This window comes from Oculina patagonica, chromosome 12 (genome assembly GCF_052425735.1).
Source record: "Oculina patagonica isolate OP01 chromosome 12, crgOcupat, whole genome shotgun sequence".
NCBI classification, from domain to species: Eukaryota; Metazoa; Cnidaria; class Anthozoa; order Scleractinia; family Oculinidae; genus Oculina; species Oculina patagonica.
Window position 1 is genome coordinate 1,107,568 of NC_135769.1, and position 22,884 is coordinate 1,130,451.

At 37.4% G+C, this 22,884-nt stretch overlaps 2 protein-coding genes across 3 annotated transcripts in view; one reads left to right on the forward strand and one right to left on the reverse strand.

Moving 5' to 3' along the window:
- Positions 1-2,773, forward strand: part of LOC144633145 (myotubularin-related protein 13-like) — a 29,655-nt gene extending 26,882 nt beyond the window's left edge. The window contains exon 38 of the mRNA XM_078491945.1: positions 168-2,773. Coding sequence (XP_078348071.1) covers positions 168-260 — 93 coding nt within the window. The 3' untranslated portion in view covers positions 261-2,773. The remainder of the gene's footprint in view (positions 1-167) is intronic.
- Positions 2,774-5,095: 2,322 nt separating this feature from the next.
- LOC144632901 (tyrosine-protein phosphatase non-receptor type 5-like) lies at positions 5,096-21,977 on the reverse strand. Of its 2 annotated transcripts, XM_078491660.1 has the most exons (17): positions 18,635-18,771; positions 18,273-18,532; positions 15,159-15,275; positions 14,451-14,627; positions 14,124-14,228; positions 13,748-13,959; positions 12,987-13,076; positions 12,251-12,350; positions 11,648-11,729; positions 10,708-10,784; positions 10,450-10,489; positions 10,167-10,264; positions 9,783-9,917; positions 8,972-9,132; positions 8,362-8,422; positions 7,844-7,896; positions 5,096-6,809 (listed from the first exon to the last, which is right to left on the reverse strand). In XM_078491660.1, exons 1-17 carry the CDS (start codon positions 18,720-18,722, stop codon positions 6,680-6,682), a joined length of 1,986 nt encoding a protein of 661 aa, XP_078347786.1. In that variant the 5' UTR covers positions 18,723-18,771; the 3' UTR covers positions 5,096-6,679. The 2 variants fall into 2 exon arrangements, with proteins under 2 accessions (XP_078347786.1, XP_078347787.1); XM_078491661.1 differs by lacking the exons at positions 18,273-18,532; positions 18,635-18,771 and adding an exon at positions 21,919-21,977.
- Between the last annotated feature and the right edge of the window lie 907 nt (positions 21,978-22,884).

Consider the following 22,884-nt stretch of genomic DNA (forward strand, 5'->3'; position numbering starts at 1 on the left):
TTTAGAAACAAACTAGAAAATTTAAGCTGGTGGACCTAATGAAAAAGTGGTGGGCTTGTTATCAGAGAGTTTTTGAGGGTCTGAGATTTCATGGGGCTTAAATTTTCAATGAGAAAGTGTTCTTTTGACATAGTACTCATATTTAGGTTGTGTGCATCTTTTTACAGCTGCGGACAACAAAGCGGGTCTACAATCTGATGTGTGAAAGTTCCGAAGAAGCCAAGTTGTGGGTGGAAAAGTTACAGAACATGAATGTGTAAAGAATGGTCAGTGATGCTACCATGGCTAATATTTTTGTTCAATCTCCAAATAAAGTGTACTTACAAAAATGCCACATCAAATAACTGCCAAGATGCAGATGAAAGATAGATGAAGAAGAAATGTATAAACGAAAGAACATTGAGTGGTCAAGAAATGGAGGACAGAGTTAGCAAAATTTTAAATTAAGAATCGGCCTGCTTTTAGATTTCCTTTCTTCAGAATTTGAACTGTTCTAGGTTCAGCTGGCTGATGTGCTAAATTCAGATGCCTCACTTCTTAGACCCCCCTGCGTGAGAGATATGAGGCATTTGAGGTTCAGCCCTAAACATTCTGCTCTGATGACATAGCTTTTGCATGTGGAAAATCTAAACTAAGCAGCATTCAATCAGATATGCTAAATAGATCTCTACTGCGTATATCATCAGTGTATATTTTTTAGGCTTGAATCTCAATTGTCTGTATCAGGAGTAAAAGAATAAAGCTCTTCAAAAGGTGTCAGTTTTGCCCGCTAACAGGCTGAAAGAGTAATCAGTTACTTCATTCTTTTAATAGATAAGAACACTAGGAGCATGCCTATATGTTTTTATTTTAATCTCATTTGTTGTACTTTTATACATTCGTGAGAAATGAAATGAATTGCCAGTCTCCACCATCTTACTTAAGTTATGTACACTGTAATTATCTTGGTTACACAGTTGTTTTATTCATTTCATTTTCAGTCATGAATGTTCTCATGCCTGCGATAATGCCTAATTTCAAATTAGTTTTAATTAGATTATGTGGAAGATGTACAGTTTTGTTTACAATCAGTTAGAATTCTACTTGTTGAATATTGTATGTAAAGACGGCTTTGGCATTTTCTTTTTAATGCTGACATAAGAGACATGCTAAATGCGGCGACTGTAATGAAAAGCACTCTATGAGACTTAGTGTTTGAAATAGCTTTTCGAGATTTTGAAATGAAATGTTTCGTTTTGTTTCAAGATTAATAATTATAGTGATCGCAAATTGAGGACTGTTGGCTTAAACAAAACTGAGGTTTGAGAGTTTCCACAGGACAAAAATAGATTTTTTAGATTGGTTAATTTAGGTAATGAAGCTTTATAAAATATTAAATACATTTAATGAATTTTTAATGTTGTGAGATATTTTAACTCAGATGTCTATTAAGTTCAGTATTTATGACAGTGCACAATATTTTTGCTAGGTGCCTGCAAATTCCATTTGCTTATCTTTTGCTTGGTAGCAGATTTTTACGATCATAAAAAAGTCAGTATTGCACTACCATAGAAACTACAAATGCAATTTGCAGGCTTTTAATGCTTTTGTTCTTGAGTTACATGTTTGTAATGCAGTTGAACTTTTAGTTTAGGAGAAGTCAATACAGTGTGCCAATGGTCGATTCCCTCTATGGCGCGCCCCTGCAGGGAATCACGGTAGTTGTATTCATCGTTGCTTAGTCTTGCGCATGGTTCGATGAATACGTCTACCATAATTCCGTGTGCCATAGAAGGAATGGGGCATTCAAGAGTGGGTAAAGGAAACAAATCAAATCTGAATGATGCATTTACTGACATTTCACCGACACTGACATATGGATGCATTGGCATGCTCAACATCAACATACGAGCAAGGTGTCAGTAGACAACAGCGACATGTCACCAACAAATCAACCTGCCAGTTGATGCATCATTGGAGAGGGATTCGTTATCTCTGCCCCAGTGTGATCTGTACAAGGCTGTTCCAACTCTTAGGTCTCTGAATGAAATCCTAGCGAGTGTGTTGAAAGTAGAAATTAAATTTGTGCTTTTGCACATTTGAGATGCAAAGGAAAAGAATGATGAATCAGGAATAATGTGTTGGGAATAGTTGCTTTTAACACACTTTTTAGTCTTGAATTTACTATGATCTGAAATGATTTGTAATATCCTTAACTACATTTGGGCCAAGTTTGGTGCTTTTACGCGCTTTCCGTAAATTTTCAACCTTACTGACCGGACTATAACTGACATACATTTCAGTTGCTGTTTTTGCATAAAATCTTATTTTAAAATGAACTCTGTTCTTCAGTTACCACGTGGAAAAATTTCAAAAATTAGAACTTCAACAAAATTGTCGGTTTGAGCGTCATCTGGTTCTCGGGACAAATGCAACTATTGGTTTGTGGCGATATTGACAATTTGCAACCAGCTTAAATAAATTGAGCCCAGCTCTTGTTTCCTTGACCAGTGGAAGCCTTGGGGCAGGAGCAATATGTATATCTAGAAAAAATAATCTGCCGCATCTGCAAGGATAATAATTGTATTGAAATAAGCGAAGTGGTTTCTTTTAGATTAAATTTCTCAGAGAAGGAGCAAGCTGCTCAACTGTACAGCTTTCGATTGCATTGCCTTAGCTGATGGTTCGTGTAAAAAAGAATGGTAAATTATTTTTATTTCTTGGGAGTAATGTATTTTGTAAACTAGCAGATCTTTACTTTGCATTAGTCAGATTAATAAAGCCTGTAATAGACTCCTCTGTGGCTGGTTGTTTTTATTCACTGAAAATTTATCTCAAGTTTCTTGAAAGAGGGGCCTGAAGGGGTAAAATGGGAGTTGGGATTTGCTTATATTTTTCTCTGGAAAATGGGATTTGAGCGAAATGTGGGCTGGTAAATGGGATTTATACAGGTTTTTATACAGAGGTAAACCCACGACTTCTCGTTTCTTTACTATTGCGTGGCCCGTGCAATGAAGATTTCCACAACGTGAGATGTTTCAGAAGTCGTTCAACGATCGAGAAGAAATAAAATGAATTGTTGTTTACTCGCCTAAAAAAAAAAAAAAAAAAAATTTTTTTTTTTTGTTTGGTTTTATATTTTTTTTTTTTTTTTTTTTTTTTTTTTTTTTTTTTTGGGGGGAGGGGACAGCTATTAAAAAAGCGCCCAGGTAAAGTGTAGAAGATGGAAGTCGTGTAAAGCGGTTTTTTTTTTCTGAGACTCTAGATGCATGGGCCAAACAACTACGACGAGCCGATGATAAAAAAAAAACAATTTCATGTAAGACGCCAGTGTCGCTCTGCTGAACCTCCTTGCTGATTGGCCAATCAGAAGAAAGTAATTAGAACGCTTCAGGAACTGGTTCGGTAAGAGTAAGTGCCCGGGGGCTCTCCCGGGGGGGGGGGGGGGGGGGCGGGGGAGGGCACTCCCCTATATGGCCTATACGGGGACGTGCCGCTGGATAGGGTATGGTTTTTGACTCCTCCGGTCCTGAACAGGGTATATAATTTCAAGCTCCTCTGTCCTAAACAGGGCCTGAAGCTGTCCTAGACAGGGTATGGCTGCAAGACTGTCGTCCATGTATTTACATTGTTTTTGCTTTCGCTTCAATAAAAAGCGTTATTTTATTCGGTGGGATAGGTGTTTTTGCATTTCAATGCTTCAAACATCGCGTATGGGACGCAATCACAATAAAGCGTAAATGATTGTTGATGTTGTCCTTTTCCCTAAATAGGGTCTTAGAATAGGGGGTGTTGTCCTACACAGGGTAGGCATTTTAAGTTTTTATCGTCCTAAACAGGGTCAGGGTTTCAAACCTCCAGCGGCACCCCTATACCTAAACTTAGGTCAAGCACCCCCCTCCCCGGGGGGGGGGGGCTCTCTCGAGCTTGTTGTAAAGTTTCGCCCGTAAAATCCCGTCGTCCGGACTTGATGTCCCTAGAATCTCCACCATTGTGATTCTGGATGCCCACGAGATGAAAGGAAAAGACAAAATCACCTGCCATCTGGGTTTTACCTGATCAAGTCTTTTTTACCCCTAACAAGACCACAACTCAACTGAAATATCAACTTGTCTGATATTTTATTCTCACTCGCACCATGTGCGTATAACCCATTTTCCTCGACAACCTTTGCCTAGTTACATGGTAACTGTGATAATTATGTTAGTATAACTGGTAACATTTCAACATAAGTGAAAATCTCTTGGAGAGCACAAAAGTGGAACCTCGATATAAGAGGGGGGGTTTTTTTTTTTTGTTTTTTTTTTTTTTTTTTTGGAAAATTTTTTTGGGTTTTTGGTTGGTCTACTCTTAAAAGAAGATTTGTGTAAATTTGATAAGATGCGCTTGAAACATTTCCAGAACTCTCCCTGGATAAACAATCTTGTTTGCTGCACCAAAATGAAAACATGATTGTCAGAAGAAATTTTTTTCCCCGATGAAGCGATATACAAAGCAGTGGGAATGCATTCATATCTTACAATTTGCTTGGAAAATATTTACAGTAAACAGGCGTCGTTGGACAGTTGAGTAGAGACAGGAAAATCTACTTTTACTCTTGGGGTTTCTTGAAAATTGACAAAACAAGTAATGGACAGTTGGTTAAGGTCATTGCCCCGAAATAGAACTGAACATAGATTTTCAACCAAACTTTGCCTACTTGTTGATTACCTTAAGGGGACTTAAAGCAGACTAAGCTGCATAGAAAACAGCCGCCATTTTGTTTATATGCGGGCGCTAATTACCCGTAAAAATTCCGCGCATGAAGGATGCGCAATGCAATACAGGGCAATGACCTTAAACCAACAAAGGTGAATCCAGGGGGAGGATGAAGGGGGTGCTCCCCTATAGAGTGGAATCCTAAATTCTTAAACCTCCAAGGGTTCAAGAAATTGGGAGTAAAATTACAGTGCTTAATAGAGGGTAGGGAAAGCACTTTTGGTCTCAGTAATCAGCAGATTCGAGAAATGGAGGGTTCAAGAAATCGGATTCCACTGTATATAGTTTAATTTTAATATTTGACTCAAACCAAGTTTTCACTTTGATGCAGCCCACCTAATTTGTTATGTACACACAATTTTCCAAATAATTTTAATATCCTTCCTTCTCAGTCCTGTGTTATAACTTGTATTATAATACTCTGCTTGTGGATTAAATATCTATAGAAGAATTTCATAAAATCCCTCAATAACAATTCTGTACAATTATTATTTTTGATAAATACTTTGAAATAATTTCTCAAATTGAGGTCATTTTTGTGCTCAACCTTGGCTGTCTAAAAAGACAATAATTGGATAATTTTTTCATAATTTGATAACAGTCCCAACTTTATAAGGGCCCATGCAATAAAACTGAAAAATAAAACTTTTTTTATGCCAAGAATTTTGGCAAATAAATTATGAGTTCCTTATTTCCTCATTTGATTTAGTGGCAGTAGCCTAACAATTCATACTACATTGTCAAACTGCAAAATATTACATTATTGACAAGTTGTGGGTGGTCACGTTTTCCACTTGTCACGCAAGGATGTTACATGAGGATGTTACACAGATGAGTTAAATCCAACCAGAAGACAGCAACATGGCAGTCCATAGGACTGACCATCTGAGGAAAGTGAATATCTCTTTGGAAGAAGCAGTAGAGAGAAGAATGCCAGGAGGTTTCCTTGCTATTGTGCATTCCCAAACGAACCATGCACAATGACGACTACAATGATAATAATGTTGATGACGAAGAAGAAGTGAGATTCTCTAACCAATTCCCCATTTCGGTTATTCCTTTTCACTTTCATCCTTTGAACAATAACTCAATAAAATAAATATTCTTCTTTTTGGAACTGTTCTGCAACCAATAATATTGCAAAGTGCCACAATAACAAACCATTAGTAACATAATTTTATACAAGACTTGTGGATGTAAAGATAATGGTCTAAGCCTGTAAGGTGATGTTTGAAGAATCCTTCTTTCTCATCAGTCTCATCTCAACTATTCCAGTTTTAAAATCTTTAGAGCCAAGAACCCTGCAGTTATTCATGCATCGGGTGAATGATGGATCCATAGATCGTTAACAAAACAGATACATTCAGCACTGGTGCCTACAGTAAAAGAAGGGTTAAATGAAGAATCCAAGTGCATGTATACAGTAGTTCTCAAGTAAGTTGCTTTCCATTCTGTACCACCAACACGTCTCGATCCCTTGTCCTGCAAGGGATGTGTCAAAACTGAACGAAACCAAGGAAATTGAACATTGAATACTTGTACGTCTCTCAACTGGTAAGTCCCATTCACTCTGCACTTGTTGATTGACGTCATGTCAAATGGTCTCGTCAGAACACATACTTGACAGCCTTGTGTTGTTTAAAAACACTAGTCAACAATAATGTAGATTTGATGATATATGTCCTTGAGATAGTTTGATCCAATGATATGTTACACATTATATGATGATCCATGCATTAAAATAATGAAATAAATAACACCTTGCAACTGGGCATCTTGAATATTTGTAGGTGATAAATATTGATGTATATACTATCGAATTGTTCACAATCCAGACTTGATTGAAGACTTGCACACTAGACTTGTTTTATAATCATCTTCCCATGACCAGCATGAAGGAATTAAATGATGCAACCATTGTAGGTAAATATTCATGACATTATTATTCGTCAAAGATTGCTTCAAGAGCTATATCATGTGTGTCATCATCGCTGCCTGTCCTTGTTGTCCAATAATGATGAAGAGTATTGTAAACAAGTTCATACTGTAAATCTGTTTCAACCATTCCACCCCTAGAGATATCAAGAAATAAATTACACCATTGTGTGTTGTAGTGCCGTGAAGATCAGAGACTGGTTTCAATAAATATGGGTTTTTGACCAAGCTTGTTCATTCAAGATGGCGGGAGATTAGCCAAGTTCTTCATTTGCGTGTTTAGGGACTGAGACAAAGTCGGGGTCCATAAACACACAAAAAAAGAACGACAAAAGAATAGGTTAACTAAACAACAACAACAATGAATTTTTTAATTGGGGTGACATTCATTACTGATGGCTCAGTAGTTTACAGAATGGCCCTTCCTAAAAACCACCAACCTAAAGTAAGAGTAAAATTAATTGTTAAATTATACAAGTTTAAAAGATAGAAAAAATTCTTAATATGTATAGCCAATATTTAAATGTTAAGAAACTAAAACTGGCATTTAGTCAGGTTTCTCTAACAGATATTGCTGGTACCCATTTATACTCCAGGGTGTGTGAGAGAGGGGCTGGAAGAATTAAGTGTCTGCCCATGAACATAATGCAGGCACAATGACCCCAGCCTGGGCTTTAAAGATGAATTCCAGTCCGTACTGTGCAATCTCGGCTGCAATGTTTATGTGAGCCCACACGAAGGAATGTTTACAAGCAAAACTAAAAATTCCGCGACAAACTTACCTTTTTCTTCATAATTAACGCCAGATATCCTTGCAGAACAAATAATAACGAGTAGAGGAACCTTGACGCTATTTCAAACCGACGTTTCAGCTCATCGGAAATTCTTGAACGAAACGAACTGTAATGGCGGACTAAAAAACTTCATGTATGCTGTCACCGAAGTGTAACGTTTCAACGAATTCAAAACAAAAACGAAAACAAACCCCAAGTCTGCGCAGTACGGACTGGAAATCAGCTTTAACCATCAAGACACTGCGTCTCATGTGTGGACACTGACTGCAATTTAAACTTCCTGATCTTGAGTGATTAGACCACCATGCTAGCAATCATTACAAACACAGTTATAATAATAATGATGATGATGATGATAGTTATACAGCATATTTTACCTGTCTATTCTCATAAGGCTTACAATCTTGAGAATATCTGCGAGTCCCTCTCTCTAATGATGCAAGAAAAATTTTATTAGTTAAGTTACAATTTAGTGACAGTAATTTTGTGGTTTAAGGGGGCACTGTTATCATCTTGTCTTAACCATTCCCTTGACCATTTACCAGAGTTAATTACCAGACAAGTAGAGCAACACCTCCTTGTACTCTATGAAGAACAATGACAAGGAAATAAGGCAAAGAATGAGATAAGACCAGTGCATTGACAACCAGGGCCCAGTTGTTCAAAGTGCGGATAACGCTATCCACCAGATAAATCCAGTGGATAACTGTCATACAAAACCTACCGTCGCTATCCACCAGATAGTGATTTTTCCGGTGGATAGCGTTATCCACCCTTTGAACAACTGGGGCCAGATAGGCTTGTGGAACAATGTTCATTGAACACCACAACACTTGTTAAACATTTATTTCAACAACACACTGGCCAGTGAGTGACAGTTAGCTACAAATCATACCTTTATTTGTTCAATTCCTACACTAGCTGCAATGAAACAGCCTGTTCTTCCAACTCCAGCACTGTAAGAAATGAAATAAAAACAAGTCAAGAATTAAAAGTAATTTGTATCACTATCTACACGACTTATCCCTAGTACTCCCAAAAAAGCCAGATGAACTTCGTAATTCTCCTTACATCCTTACTAAGCATCTCTCGCTATTTAATTAGTATACCATCTTGTTTTAGTTTCGAATCTCAACCTCTACTGCTAACTCGCTTTACTATCTTTTGTCGACTATGTTTTGGTACTGTCAGTATTAGTTGCTGATGTCTCTATAATTGACTTATGTGCTATATTTAATATTTTTATTTATTTTATTTCCACTTATTTACTTAGTTTTCATTTTTCTATTGTTTTGGTATTCTTTTTTTCTTTTATTATTCTTTTTGAGCTAACACATTCAATACAGTAGTAGCTTGCCTAGAATAGCTTGGCTACCTACAAGCTACAAAGAACCTGTAAAAAAAATCTTATGTAAATAAAGTTACTGTTTTTTAAGAAAATTGTCAAATTAGTGATATTGTCACAAATGATGGCTAGATCAGACACCAATCATATTATTACCAACCTGCAATGTACAACAACAGGACCTTCCTTTACATCTTCTCTCTCTTGAGCGATATGCACTTCCTCCACTAATCTTAAAAACTGTCTTGGTGAGTCTGGGACACCATGGTCAGGCCATGCTGTGTACCAATAATGGTAAACTCTTCGCGGAGCTTCTAGTGACTGTAGTAAATTTAAAAATACAAAAGACCAGTTTATACATGAAAAGAAAATGGGCTAAATACACGCAACTCATTGGGGACAACTGGGGCTTTATTGCCTATAGACCAAATGCGATTCCCCCTTAGCAAGGAGAGAAATACAATTTATAAAGAAAGAAAATTAGATTTACAAACATAATGTTGATCGCTCCCTAATAGCCAAGTAAATGAATATGGGTATGTGAGTTGCTTGCTTATGCTGCCTAGGCATGGTGTGGAATTAATTCCTCCGCAGTATTATTGCGGTTTTCAGTGAAATGCAAACTCTTAAATTCAAAATCCAAAATGATTGTGATTTTCGCTGCCATCAATCATAATTATGGCGACAGCTAACGAACCACGAAAAACAGAAACAAACAAAATGGATCGAAATCTACCAATCACAACCGAAAGACTTGACCTTTTGACCCGATTGAAGTGAACTTCTGTTTACCGAGAGGTCCGCTAAGATGATTGACGGCAGCAGAAAGTGTAAGCCTTTAGTTGAGGATTGAATTTCAGAGTTCGCATTTCACTGAAAACCCCAATAAATTGTGATAAACAAGTCTATGTTAAACAAGAATGACCTAGCCTTCCTAACCACCATGTTAAAGGAGAATGATTTTATTTTACCTGTGAATGACTGATGTACAAAGAAGTTATCTGATAACCATCTCGTCCAATTGCTGAATCAAATGTGACAACAATGTCTCCATATTTCTCTTGCATTCTAAATGTTGGATCTGGCCAGTAACGCTCACATTTTGTCTGAAAAGAAAAGGTAATTTTAGTAATAAAAATTTACAGTAATTTCAACTGGTAATAATCCACAATCTGTGACAATTTTAAGCAAATCAAAGATCATCACAGTAATGTACTCAACTTAAGCAGTACATTACTGCGATGATCTTTCATTTGCTTAACATGTATATCTGCAGTACAAATAATGAATTTCATATATTCATTCCAAGTCTGTGACAATGTTAACAAAAGGGTTACTGTATATGTATGTCGCACCTCATTCCTTTCTTTAAGTTTTGTAATCATAACAATTATTGGGCAGTGATGATGCCATATCATCCTCCAGAAATCTTTGACTGTACATGATAATGGACCTAGAAAAGAAACAGTAAATTTGATGTACTGAATACCATAAACCACTCTCTTCATGGCAAAAAAAATCCAAGTATATTTAGCCCTTAACCCTTTAAAAGCTCTTATGATCCCAAGCTCTTGACCTTTCTGTTAGAAACAAATTTAATTAAAATGTATTTCTTTCCAAGATTGTTTGAATGATTACCTTGGGTTGCTATGTAAGCACGTTTTCGACCCTCATAACCCTGAAATTAAAATAACAATGTGGTGAGAATAGAAATGTGTAATTTACAGCACATAAAGGTACATGTGGAGTGAGGTCTTGAAAACAAATACGGCCATAAATCCTTAAAGCCTCAAAAAAAACTTGATCCTGTCCACTCTACTTTAGACTCACTTTGCAAGTTTCTTTTAAGTCTATTTTTTTTTACAATAATTTGTATCCAACAACCTTCCACCTTACCTTCACAAAATTTGCATTAATATAAATAGATAATGGATCTCCAGGTATTTCTGGTAGATTTACTCTAGTTCTAGCATCTGAAAGAAAAAAAGTAAGAAAATTTTAGGGTGATAAAAATTTTAAGCTTGCACATTTACCACCTCTTGTGGGAGGCACAGTGGACTAATGGGTCGAGCGGTCTGGCTTCAAGTCCTGGCCAGGGTCATTGTTCTGTGTTCTTGGGTGAGACACTTTACTCTCACAGTACCTCTTCTCACCCAGGTGTATAAATGGGTACTGGCAAATTTAATGCTGGGGGTAACCCTGCGATGGAATAGCATCCCATCCGGGGGGGAGGAGTAAAAGCCCCTAGAAAATACCCCAAGTCACTTAATGCTATGAAATTCAGGATAAGCTCGCTCCAGCCTGATGGGCCACTAGGCTTGAAAGCAGACTACATTCACTTCCTCACAGACACCACTTTGGACACTTCTAAGTTGACAATGGCATGGTACTACAAGAATGGTACCACAATGGCATGGTACCACAAGAATGGTACCACAATGGCATGGTACTACAAGAATGGTACCACAATGGCATGGTACTACAAGAATGGTACCACAATGGCATGGTACTACAAGAATGGTACCACAATGGCATGGTACCACAAGAATGGTACCACAATGGCATGGTACTACAAGAATGGTACCACAATGGCATGGTACCACAAGAATGGTACCACAATGGCATGGTACTACAAGAATGGTACCACAATGGCATGGTACTACAAGAATGGTACCACAATGGCATGGTACTACAAGAATGGTACCACAATGGCATGGTACTACAAGAATGGTACCACAATGGCATGGTACTACAAGAATGGTACCACAATGGCATGGTACTACAAGAATGGTACCACAATGGCATGGTACCACAAGAATGTCCAGTTAGAACTTACTTGGTAAAATAAATGGATATCTGTTTCTGTAACTTGAACCCGGTATCCTATCTTCTGGAGGGGGATGATTCATAGGCATTTCCTGAACAAAATGAGTAAAGTACAGTTGATGGTTAAATAAATACATGTTTGCTGAAAGTAAAACATTCAAGAACAGCTTACATAATTGCCTGATAAAAACACTGTCCTGAGTGAGTTTGGGAGGAGCAAACCTATCACACATGTGAGGATTGATACAAGGACGTCTGCATTCTCCCAAACTGACTTGAGTGTTTGTATCCGATTATGCTGACATAAAGTAGTTACTGGTATTTTATAAATAGTTTTTAGTTTATAACTTAATAGGTGAATTTAAGTGATGTCATAGCCACATTTAAACTGTCTTGTGCTAATCATTTACTAGGCATCCAAATAGTGTGTACTAACTATACATAAATATATATAAAATATGCATTGATTTTGTATAATTAAGTAGATTATTTCAAATTTCTTCATCTCAATGTCCAACTGTAACAATTCTTCATAATAAAATAAAATATATAAAAAAATGGATTTCAAGCCAGTCTCACACCAACAACTATTACAATCTCAATTTTAACTTACCCAAAATTCTGCATAAAGTTGCTTGGAACTATTTACACAGTCTTCTAATTCATTACAAGTCAAGGGCCTGGATTTAGAAGCCAGCTTCTCCTCTGTAGGGCTGTAAACAGACAAAAATTGCAGCATATAAAAATGGCATTCGAACACCCCAAAAAGATCAATATTTATTGAGTGACTTCCATGGATTACCAAACATTGCTTCTGACCATGTGAGACGTCTTATTTTTTCATACAGGAAGTAGACATCACACTTAACCTTTTTTTTAAGCTAAAAAAAAGTTGACACCAAGAAGAGTGGAACCCGAGTCGTTGGTTTACCAAGCTGAAATCATCCCCACTAGGCAGGGCTTGAGACTAACTTTTTAACTCACTGGTTTACTGGCTAGTGACCTTTTAGATTTTACTAGCCAAAAGTAATTTTTCACTAGTCAGGTATATTGATTTCTATCAAGAATAGTTGACTTTTCCGAGTTTTTCACTAGCCAAATGGCTAGTAGGAATGCTAAACCTGGTAGCCAAAACCTAAATTTTAGTGGCCTTTGGCTAGTTGGCTACCGTTAGTCTCGAGCCCTGCTAGGCCACCAAAGACCAGCTGCCAGGACCATGATTTTTTTTAATAGAAATCCTAACCCCATTATAAAGGCTAACCGCAAGAAATCTAACATGGTATAACATGTCATGACCTGTCTCCACATGGTCTGAAGCCATGCTTCGAAGTGATTTCCCGCTTCCATACCTTTCTAGAATACTTGGAGCAGGAGAACTGGTTCCTAGTTCAGTTGAGGATGATCTGAGGTCAAGAACTAAAGAAGCTTTTGAGCCACGCCTGAAAAAAAAAAAAAAAATTAAAAGCAAGCAGTTGCTCATCAGACAATAAGACCACTTTGTTAATGATACTTAACTAATGTGTGCATCCCAACCCTCTAAGCTTACTTTTTTGCTTTAGTGGCCATTTGGCAACTAACTATTTAGGTAAAGTTGCCTACGGAAAATTTTAGTCGCCAATAATTATGTAATTATTATGAATCTATTATGCAGCACAAAGCATGAATGAAACTTCATCATTTGTGTTAACAAGCTCAAGTAAATATAATTCATTTTTCCTTGGTTTGATTCTTTGCATTAAGGCTTCATTTCACTTCAGTCTCCAGTAGGTTTAAATAGCACAACAACTAAGTGACTCAGTCCATATTGTTCAGAGTATTTTCAGTTTGGATGATAGTCTGAACAAGATCTAGAGCAGTCTTCTTGTATTCGCTAGGCTGGCGACTTGTTCAACAATTTAGTTGCGAGCTCCAAAATTATAGCTGCCATGGCAACTAAAATGGTCGCAACTCAGAGGGTTGTGACCAATGACTACTTTCTCCTCAAGCAGAAGGGTGATAAGAGTAAAAAAATCATCAGCTAGATAACATTGTTGTCATGTACCACCAATTTCTCAACATTAACATTAAAAGAAATTTATGGCAGCCAGTTAGCAGAATAAACAACTCAAACCTGTCTGATAGTGAGAGTTGAGAGCCTTTCCACTTCCTGGCCTTGGGAGGTAAACCAGTAATCGTGTAGACCCTCCCGGCATCTGGCTGGATCATGCTTGCCGACATGGTGTTTGTGGGGTCAACAGCAGGATAAAGAAGCTTCTCTGGGTCAAGCTGCTGTGCACGGTGTTCTTCTTCAGCTCTGGCCTCAAGATGACGCCGACAAAACAACTGACACAGAAAGAAGAATTAATGACTATATGTTAATACTAATGAGTTGTGGATCAGCCATCCCTGGTAAATGACAATAACAACCAACCATTTGCCTTCAGACTGACTTATTGTGAAATGTCTCACAAAACGTTTGGCATGAGGTTGGGTATGCTGTGACTTACCAAGCAGACAATAGCCAGAAATATGAGAATAACAGTCACACCAGCCACTACTGCCACAGGGAACCACATTTCTTGATAAACTGAAAGGTCTATTTCAGGTGTATCCTGCAAATAAAGAAAAATGTTTTTGACACAAATATAATACTAATCATACTTTCTTGATTAAATGCCAGACACTAAATCGATTGATTGATGAGGTCAGGATCTCAAATAAACACTGCAGACATTTATATCAAATTCAACCTTTTAGGCCCAGAATTTATTTGAACTGAGCATTTACACCATGTTGTGGTAATGCAAAGTTGTATATTATGAACAGTTGTGTACCTTGACACCATATGCAGTGATGTTAAACTCCCGCAGGAATGGCTGCATACTTGGGCTGTCCAGGGTTCGGATCATTTTATCGGCAGGAATAAAAACATTCGGCTCCCACTCAGACCCCATGGCTTTAACCATGTCTTTTTCACAATATAATTCAACCTGAATCTTCCTGAGAGAGATCTGTAAAACAAATCATTGAACTGTTGAATAAATAAAATGTTTTATTGAAATTTTCTCTAAATAGACCATTGCAAGGAAGGAGGGGAGATGATGGATGGATGGATTGTTGGAGGGACAGAGGGAGGAAGGGATAGGAGGGAGGGAGGGAGGGATGAACAGATGGATGGATGGACAGAAAGGCTGATAGATGAACGAATTAACAGACAGACAGATGGATGGACGGACAGACAGACCGACAGACAGACCAACAGACCGACAGGGGACAGACAGAACAAATGCAGGAACAAACACACAAGACAAACAAATATAGAAAGAAAAATTAAGGAAGAAGGAAAAACAAGCTGGCCAGAAAGTAGACAATGTCAACTCAAGCATAGCCTTTGCTTTCATTTTAGCACATTGACTGTAATCTATGAATGAAAGCTTAAGACAACTCTTTTTCAAATCTCAATGACCCTTGGAAGTCATTCTCATCTGATCCTGCTGCACATAAATAATCATGAACACAAGGTTTTTAGGTTCCATACTCACTGGTAAGACATGAAGGATTACACAGCCTTGCTCATGGAGACCTAAGCTTTTTGAAAGGTGAGATGTAAAGCGTTTTTTTGAAGTTTCACTAAAGTTCTTGAGCCCAGTCGCCAGATTCTGTAAGATGATAGCAGAATTAGTAAAATAAATAATTTACAAATAAAAAAGGAACAGTTATTTTTCCAAGTGAACCCATATTTGTCAGTTTTTTGCGAATTTAAACCTCATGAGAATAGAGGCGTCGGTTGCTTAGGGAATATGTCATAGTGTACATAAATTTTACAGGATAGCAGTACTTTCCTTAGCCCTGTTTGGTTAGAAAATAAGAGAAATGTCAAAACTTAAAAAACAAACTGCAAAATTTAAATATGACAGCCCATTATCAAAATAAATTTGTACTTTGCCAGACAATTTTCTGTTTGAGCCAGAAATGCCCAGACCTCCAGTTCTCCTGTTGTCAACACCTACCCTTAACATTACACATTTCTACCCTGGACATTGTAACATAACATAGCATTTATTCAAGATGTCGCAAAACAAGACAAAATTGAATATTTGGTAGACATGGCCTTATGTGACAAGGGGCACGACAAGGATTGAGTTGACATTAAGATTCATCTTTATCTTCTACATCTTGTACACCCACTTATTGTAAGGTTTGTTTATTGGATAAGAATTATGAATAAAAAACTAAAAGTTTGTTTGATTATCTGATGTTTATTTTGTCAGTTAATGCTGGGCCCTTGAGGACAACTTTAATATAACAAAAATTAATATTTCAAGACAGGGAGTATCAAAGAAAGAGCTCAAAAAGCTTTGACAGTTGAATTAGGTCTTCAAACAAACCCAAAGATAAAATCTCTGCGAAAAGTAAACAATCAAATACAAAAATGACAGAATGGTCTAACAGATTGCAAAGGATGTAGGAAAGGCAGCTGAACATGTCATATGACAAAATTAAATTATATGAAACCCTAATAGCAGCCTGAAGCCTTTTTGCAGAAACCAATATATCATGCAAAGCTAAAACTACTAAAGGATTACTGTTTTCCAGAAAGAATTTTTACTATTCTTAACCTCAGAGCTCTGGGTTGTATTAAAGAAAAATGGTTAAATTAAATTAAGTCTTATCACCCAAAATTGGTGTGTGGTCTGTTTTTATCACAAAATCTTTACCAAATACATGCTCTCTTTTTGTGCAAGGCAAGACAAATTTAGCAAACCCATTTTTTCCATGTCTTACTTAATAGATACTCTACTTGTAAATTTTGCTTAGCAAAAAAGTTTATTGAACGCAAACATCCATGCCAAATAATAACATGTAGTAAGAAATCTTCAAATAGCGAAGTATGATGATTATATTCGTTCATCGTTGCTTCGAACAAAGCTCCCATCAATGTTAGAGATTATGAAGTACATACTATATTTGTTTACAATATAGCATCCTCATACACTATGTGACTGATACAGAAGTTTGAAAATATGATTCTAAGTTTTTCATTTTTTCTTGAATATATCATATTCGAGTGAAGATTAAATCATTCAGTTGATGCCAAAACTGTTCCAATTTCCGTCAAGGAAATCATCAACATAGGATTCTATTCTTTCTCGTCAACAATAATTCTTGATTTGTTTTCTTCAAAACAATGCCTCGTATTGGCTGTTGGAATTATTTACAACTTTGAAACATGGAAAGTGAGAAACTGCATTATTTACAGTGATAGCAGTTTCACTGATGTTCTTGTGTATTGCATCAAGAAAAAAATAATCTTTTCTCCCTAAATCCTTCAGGGGATAGAAGGATTGAAAGCGAGGGTGAGTTGCTAGAAATCCAACAGTTACAGAGGATTTTCCATTACTTCAAACTCAAGACTTTGAAAATGTTTCCATTAACACTAAATTAATTCAAACCCCACACAAGCTATTTTTATCTGCAGGTGTACTCCTCTAAGGAAAACTGTTAGCATAAAACTACTCCACTGCCTTATAACTGTATTGCTTATGATTAAAATTTCAAAAATAAAAAAAAATCCTAACATGAAAAAAATTGAAACTTTAATAAACTTGTTGGTTTTCTTCAAAAGAGATTGCTTCCTGTCCTAAATTTTGTTTAGACATTGTGAACAGGTGTACAAGAATATCTTTACTTCAAACCTACAAATTTAGTATGTTAATATGGCGTTATCGTTAGAGAACTATCCGCTAGATTATACAAATTTCAAATATGACGGCAAACATAAAGCGTTTTCTACCGGCTTAAACAGGTTTTATTTTTTACGGTTCTCGGGTTTCGTAAATTGATCAAATTGTCCCCTCCTCCTCAATTTAGCCAGTTGACACTAATAGAAATTCACCGCAATAAAACGAGAAAAATATTTTTGCAGCGAACTGTCGATAATACAGTACATCCGCCAGTTATTGTTTGTGTGGAAAGGTTTAATGAAACATGTCACGGAAATGATTGTTCAGCGAATCAAACCCCATTAAAATGGAAATCACCAAAGAAGTGGCGCGCAATGATCCGATGAACATAATTACAGGGTCAGATAATGCAAGATCGAAAGATCACGCAAAAAAACATTTTTGCGCGCGAAGAAACTGATGTGACCTTATTCAAATCTGACCTATAGAGTTCATTTAACGGCTGTTGTCGAAAAAAAGCTTCAACACGAGCAGATAAAAATAAAATCTGGCTCGAAGGTTGTCAAACCTACGCATTTTTACGTGGTTAGTTCGAGGTAGAAGCCCAAAAAAAATTGGCCGGGACGAAATCTACCCCAGCTGTCGGCGTTCGCATGTTCGAACGAACCGCTATCAAACCTATCGAATTGAGTTAAAAACACTGCCGTTCGATCCATTGTTTTTCGTTTCATCCACATCATCCGATTCTAGTCTTCGAGTCAAGTTGTTTAGCAACAGACGATTATTATAATTCCCTCGGCAAAACACAATCACAATAGAAACTGTAACGGAGATATATATGAAAGTACAAATGTCCATCGACAACAAAATGTGTGCTCGCTTCCTACAAACAAACAAAAAATACGCCACGATTCCGGATACGATAATGAAATTGCCACCGACGCGAATGAAGAAGGAATAAAGACAACTCACCAATACTAAAATATAAATTTCCGGCAGGTCTTTACGACCCGTGGTAAGGTTGCTGTTTTGTTGAGGTGTAGTAGAGTCGCTTTCGGCTGCCATGAAGTGGGAAATTCCTTGCTTAAAATCCATCTGAATATTTTTCCCCTCATTCTGGTTCTTCACTTCAAGTTTTGTTCTAATATTTGGCGGCTTTTCTTGCTCTACACCATGGGAAAATCTTGTAGTATGCCTGCCGTACGATCCAGCGTAGGCAGTACGACCAACAGCTGATGAAGTTAGTTAGAAACAAACATTAGACGTTCAACCCAGCAAAAAAATGTTGTCACTGATCTCAACGACATAAAATAAAAAAATAAACAATCAAGAACCTTCGATTGTTCCGCTGTGCGTGGTTCTCGCTTCAGAAGACGTCAAAATCCACAAAAGCCATATAAATTCGAAGAACCAAACCACCATTTTCCCTCCATCACACTCGCTCTCGCTTCCGACTCGAGAAAAATATTCTTACGGCGCATGTACAATGTTTAGTCACGTGACAGGACATGAAAAATTACGCGCCTGCAGCTGAGGAAGACGAAAAAAAATTCAAAAAAATCAAAACATGAAGTCGTTTATAATGATTCTCGACAAGCGAAGCACAACAAAATCAATTCACTGTCTCGCTTGCGACATCATAAGAAGATCAAAGCACATCGACTTGGTTTTCACGCATAAATTGAGTTTAGAATTGAAAAATCTGAAGAGCGATCGACGAAATTTAACTTTTCAAGCATTAGCTGCTATATAAATAAACAAAAAATATTGCTTTATAATTTTAATTTGAATAACTGTCAATATTTTTTAAGTGCAAAATTCAGTTATATTTCACGCTGTTAGATTTTCTTGCTATTATGGGAATAATTCTAAAATTCTGCAGTTTACAGCGGTAGTCAAGGCCCACTGAGCTAAAATTACCTAAAGCGACGGAAGAAATAAAACCGTCATTAACATATTAATAGTATATGGGGTAATAGCTGTTTTATGATATAAAATATGCTGGTAATATATGTATCTAAAGGGATGCGTGCCGATCGAAAATAATGTCAATAATCCGGGAAAGTTGGCATCCACTGTGATTTACGACAAGACTTTTTATAGGTCTGCAATGTGTGCTTAACTAGTAAAGGGAGACTACGGGGGCGAGCGCCGGGAACGAGAGAGGGAAAAACACGCAGCAGGCTGATCATACTCTGATCAGCTCTGTCACGATATCAGTCTAGCGTACAAAATTACTTTCAAAATAATTCTAATGTAGAAAAACACTAAAGAGACGATAATAAACTAAAACTTAACAAGGATGGTTAAAATTACGCATTTCGAACAACAAATTTTGAAAAAAGTGGTCAATTTTTTCAAGATGAGACGTCATTTTTCACTACGGTATACAAGTTACAGGTCAGTATACAGACCCTCTGTACAAACCATTGTGAACTTATTTTCTATGTTGATCAGTAAAAGTTCTTAGTACTACGTAGTACAGAACAGGCGGTTCTAATATTCGCATTGCAGCATCAATTTTGCTTTTAGTCTTAAGTAAGGACTAAAAATGGTGACAGAAGTAATTTTCTAGCGTGTTCGCGTGTTTGATCAACCTACTCAGTCGACTTACCTTGAGACACATAAGGAACTGAACTACTCGTAGTTTACCGTTGGCGTAATCAAAATGAGACTGGTTTGACGAAAAAAATAATTTTCAATATAAAATTATTCAGAAAGTCTAGACAGACAATAAATTTCCATATTTGAGTTGAGAAATGTCCCCATCTCCGCCTACATCCCGCACTTCGATTAGCAGTTTTTGTCTATAAAGGACAGCCGGAAAAGTGTTGTTGTTAGAGGATTATTACCCCAACAATGTTTATGTATAGCCATCAAAGTTCAATAAGTTTCATTAGAGGAGAACAAAACAGTTTTTCTATCTCAGTAACCTCCAAATTACTGGCATTGTCTAACGTCTAGACTGAACTGCACTCTTGGCCATGATGCCAACTTTTTGACAAGGAGAAACGTGTGGGCATTTCTTGTCAGATTTCTTGCGCCACACGCAAGCGGATTAAATAAACTTGTCAAAATGCAAAGACTAAAAACACACGCACGTCAAAGAAAATTTGTTACGATCCCTGTACACACTGCAGAAAATGAGCTTGTCAAGGATGACTTACTTGTATGTTGGCTTTGGCGAGCTTTGTCGTTGGAATTAATTGATTAATTAATTACTCAAACTTTTTGAATGTTCGAGAAATACTTTGACTTTCTCGGATTCTATGTCTTTTGTGAATGACAATATATCTTTCTGATTTCTCGTGAACGCGAGTTCTTGTGCGCCGTGTTTTAATAACAGTTTTCTGCGAAAAAAAAAAACGGAGCACCTTTATTTTTCGTGAACTGAGAATTTGTTTTATGTTATATAATTTGTAAGACGGGCTTCGAGCATTTCGCTTTTGGGATCGGCCTTTTAATCAGCGCAAGAGCCCGTAATCTTTTTGTTCCACCGTATGTTGCTCATTTGTTTATCATGGCGAAATATATTTCACATTTAATAAAGGGGATAGGACTCAGTGGAAAAAAACGATTTCTAGATTTTTAGACGGTGCACTGTCCTTTACCTCTTGCTGGCAACAACGGAGTCTGGAATGGAGAAACGTGACGAGTTTGCTACTAACCTGACTTAATTTAACAAGTTTCTTTTTTGCTGGCGGTAGGGTAACCAGTCGTTTCGCTGCTGGCCAGTTCACTAACGTCTCATACTGATTTAAGTTTAGTATCTACATCAGCATATTGCAATAAAGTTTACCAAACTTTAAATTAATATTTCTTATTTCGTGTGTTAATAAAAGGAGGGGAAAACCCTGAATATTTCTTGCGCGAGAGCAAAGAGTGACTTCGTTAGCGAACTGGCCGTTAGCGAAACGACTGTACAGCGCTGTACAGGACGTAAACGCGCGGTAGAATGTGGAATAGATGGGTAAATACTGTAAATGAAACATCACCGAGACTAATGCTTTGGATGTAGCGGATTTGTATCCGGCTTTTTTTACGCGAAGCGTGAAATGTTCTGCTATAAAGTTCCCTTAAAACCATGTTCTAGTCTCCCATTACCACAGCCGGAGAGGCCGGGGCACGCACGAAGCACGAAGGGGCACGAGCACCGAGAGGGCGCGCGACGAGGGGAGCGCGAGCGGCGGCGCCCCGCGCCCGGGGCCGGAGCGGGGGAGCCGCCGCAGGCATTAACCACTGGCTCTAACTTTAACACTCGTCTAGAAATTGCTTTTGATTCGTTCGTCCTATCGTACCAGTTTCGCTTGAAAGGCGGAGAGCAACTCGAAAAGCTGTCGATAGATTATAGAATTATTTCAATCGCAAATTTGGGAATTTGTAGCCAATAGAAGTTGCTAATAAAGTTCTCGAAAGACCCATTTAAACGTGGAATCGAACGAAAAAGTTTCGGCCTAGTATAAGCCGTAGTACACTGTGTCCTTCCGAGTTCAAATTGTCTATAGACGGCATATGCTGTCTGTTTCCAAATTCACGTCCAAAATTAATAATCCAAACATTGAAAAAACAACACGCTTAAGATAATAATGCAACATTAACACCCACTATTGAAACTCACCTGATATGTTTCGCCGTTGTGTGTTGTCGTTTTTCCACGCGCCAACGAAACAGAGAGCACGTGGTTTATGTATGGAGCGAAATTGCTCGAAGGCGTAAATCATCGCAGACAGACAGCACAAAAGTAAACTTGTAGAATCTGAGTAAACAAGAATTGCGCTTATTTATGTTTCTCATCTGCCGCCGTAATTACTAAGTGGCGAAGCCGTCACTTTTGAGACAAACGGCGAGAAGAGCGAAATAATAATTTTTGCACGGAGAAAAGGCGCGAGACCGGTGGTCACTCATGTGAAGAGGCTGTAATAAGCTTGTACCTCTTCAATAAGACAAAGCACGGACATTTTTTAGGTTTTCCTTTGTATTTTTGCTTGAATACATCTTGTTGTCGTGGCCGGAGTCTGAATAAATACTAAAAACAAGACAATGAAAATTTGTAAAACCACGTTGTGTTGGATGTTGCGTCATGGCAACGTGAGAAAAGGGTGCGCGATTTTTTTAATGTTTGGAAGTGAAAGTGGGATGAGATATACAGTTACGTATATTGGGATAAATTTGTCATCTAAGAAGACAGATCCATGTATCAACTAACGTAAATTGCCTGGGGTAATGGGAGCTATTAAAACTTGGAATTAAAAAAACGACTACGACAACCAAGGCAACAAAAGGAGCAACTCGTGGGTTTCTTTTTGAGGTTAAACAGGATTTTTCTAGATTCTGTCAGGTTTATCAGGTTTGTCAGAGATTTATCAAAGTAATGTTTCTTTTCAATGACTCATAATCAGATTGGTAAAGATCGCCTGAAAGTATCACATAATAAAGATGTATTTATTTTGAGGAAGAAAGTGATTAAATTAAATTAAATTGAAACTGAAATAGTAGCAAAACAAAAAAATCGTCCCACTAAGTCAACGCCAAACTGTGGCGTTTTCAACTGAGTTAACAACCGAATGTTTTCAAAATGACGATA

Excerpts from the sequence above, each read along its gene's own strand:
- LOC144632901 (XM_078491660.1), bottom strand. The coding sequence starts at position 18,722 with ATGGTGGTTTGGTTCTTCGAATTTATATGGCTTTTGTGGATTTTGACG. Across the intron at positions 12,351-12,986 it reads GCTCCAAGTATTCTAGAAAG|CCCTACAGAGGAGAAGCTGG; the intron begins GTATGGAAGCGG and ends GTCTGTTTACAG. Across the intron at positions 6,810-7,843 it reads AGCCTTATGAGAATAGACAG|GGGTGGAATGGTTGAAACAG; the intron begins GTAAAATATGCT and ends TGATATCTCTAG.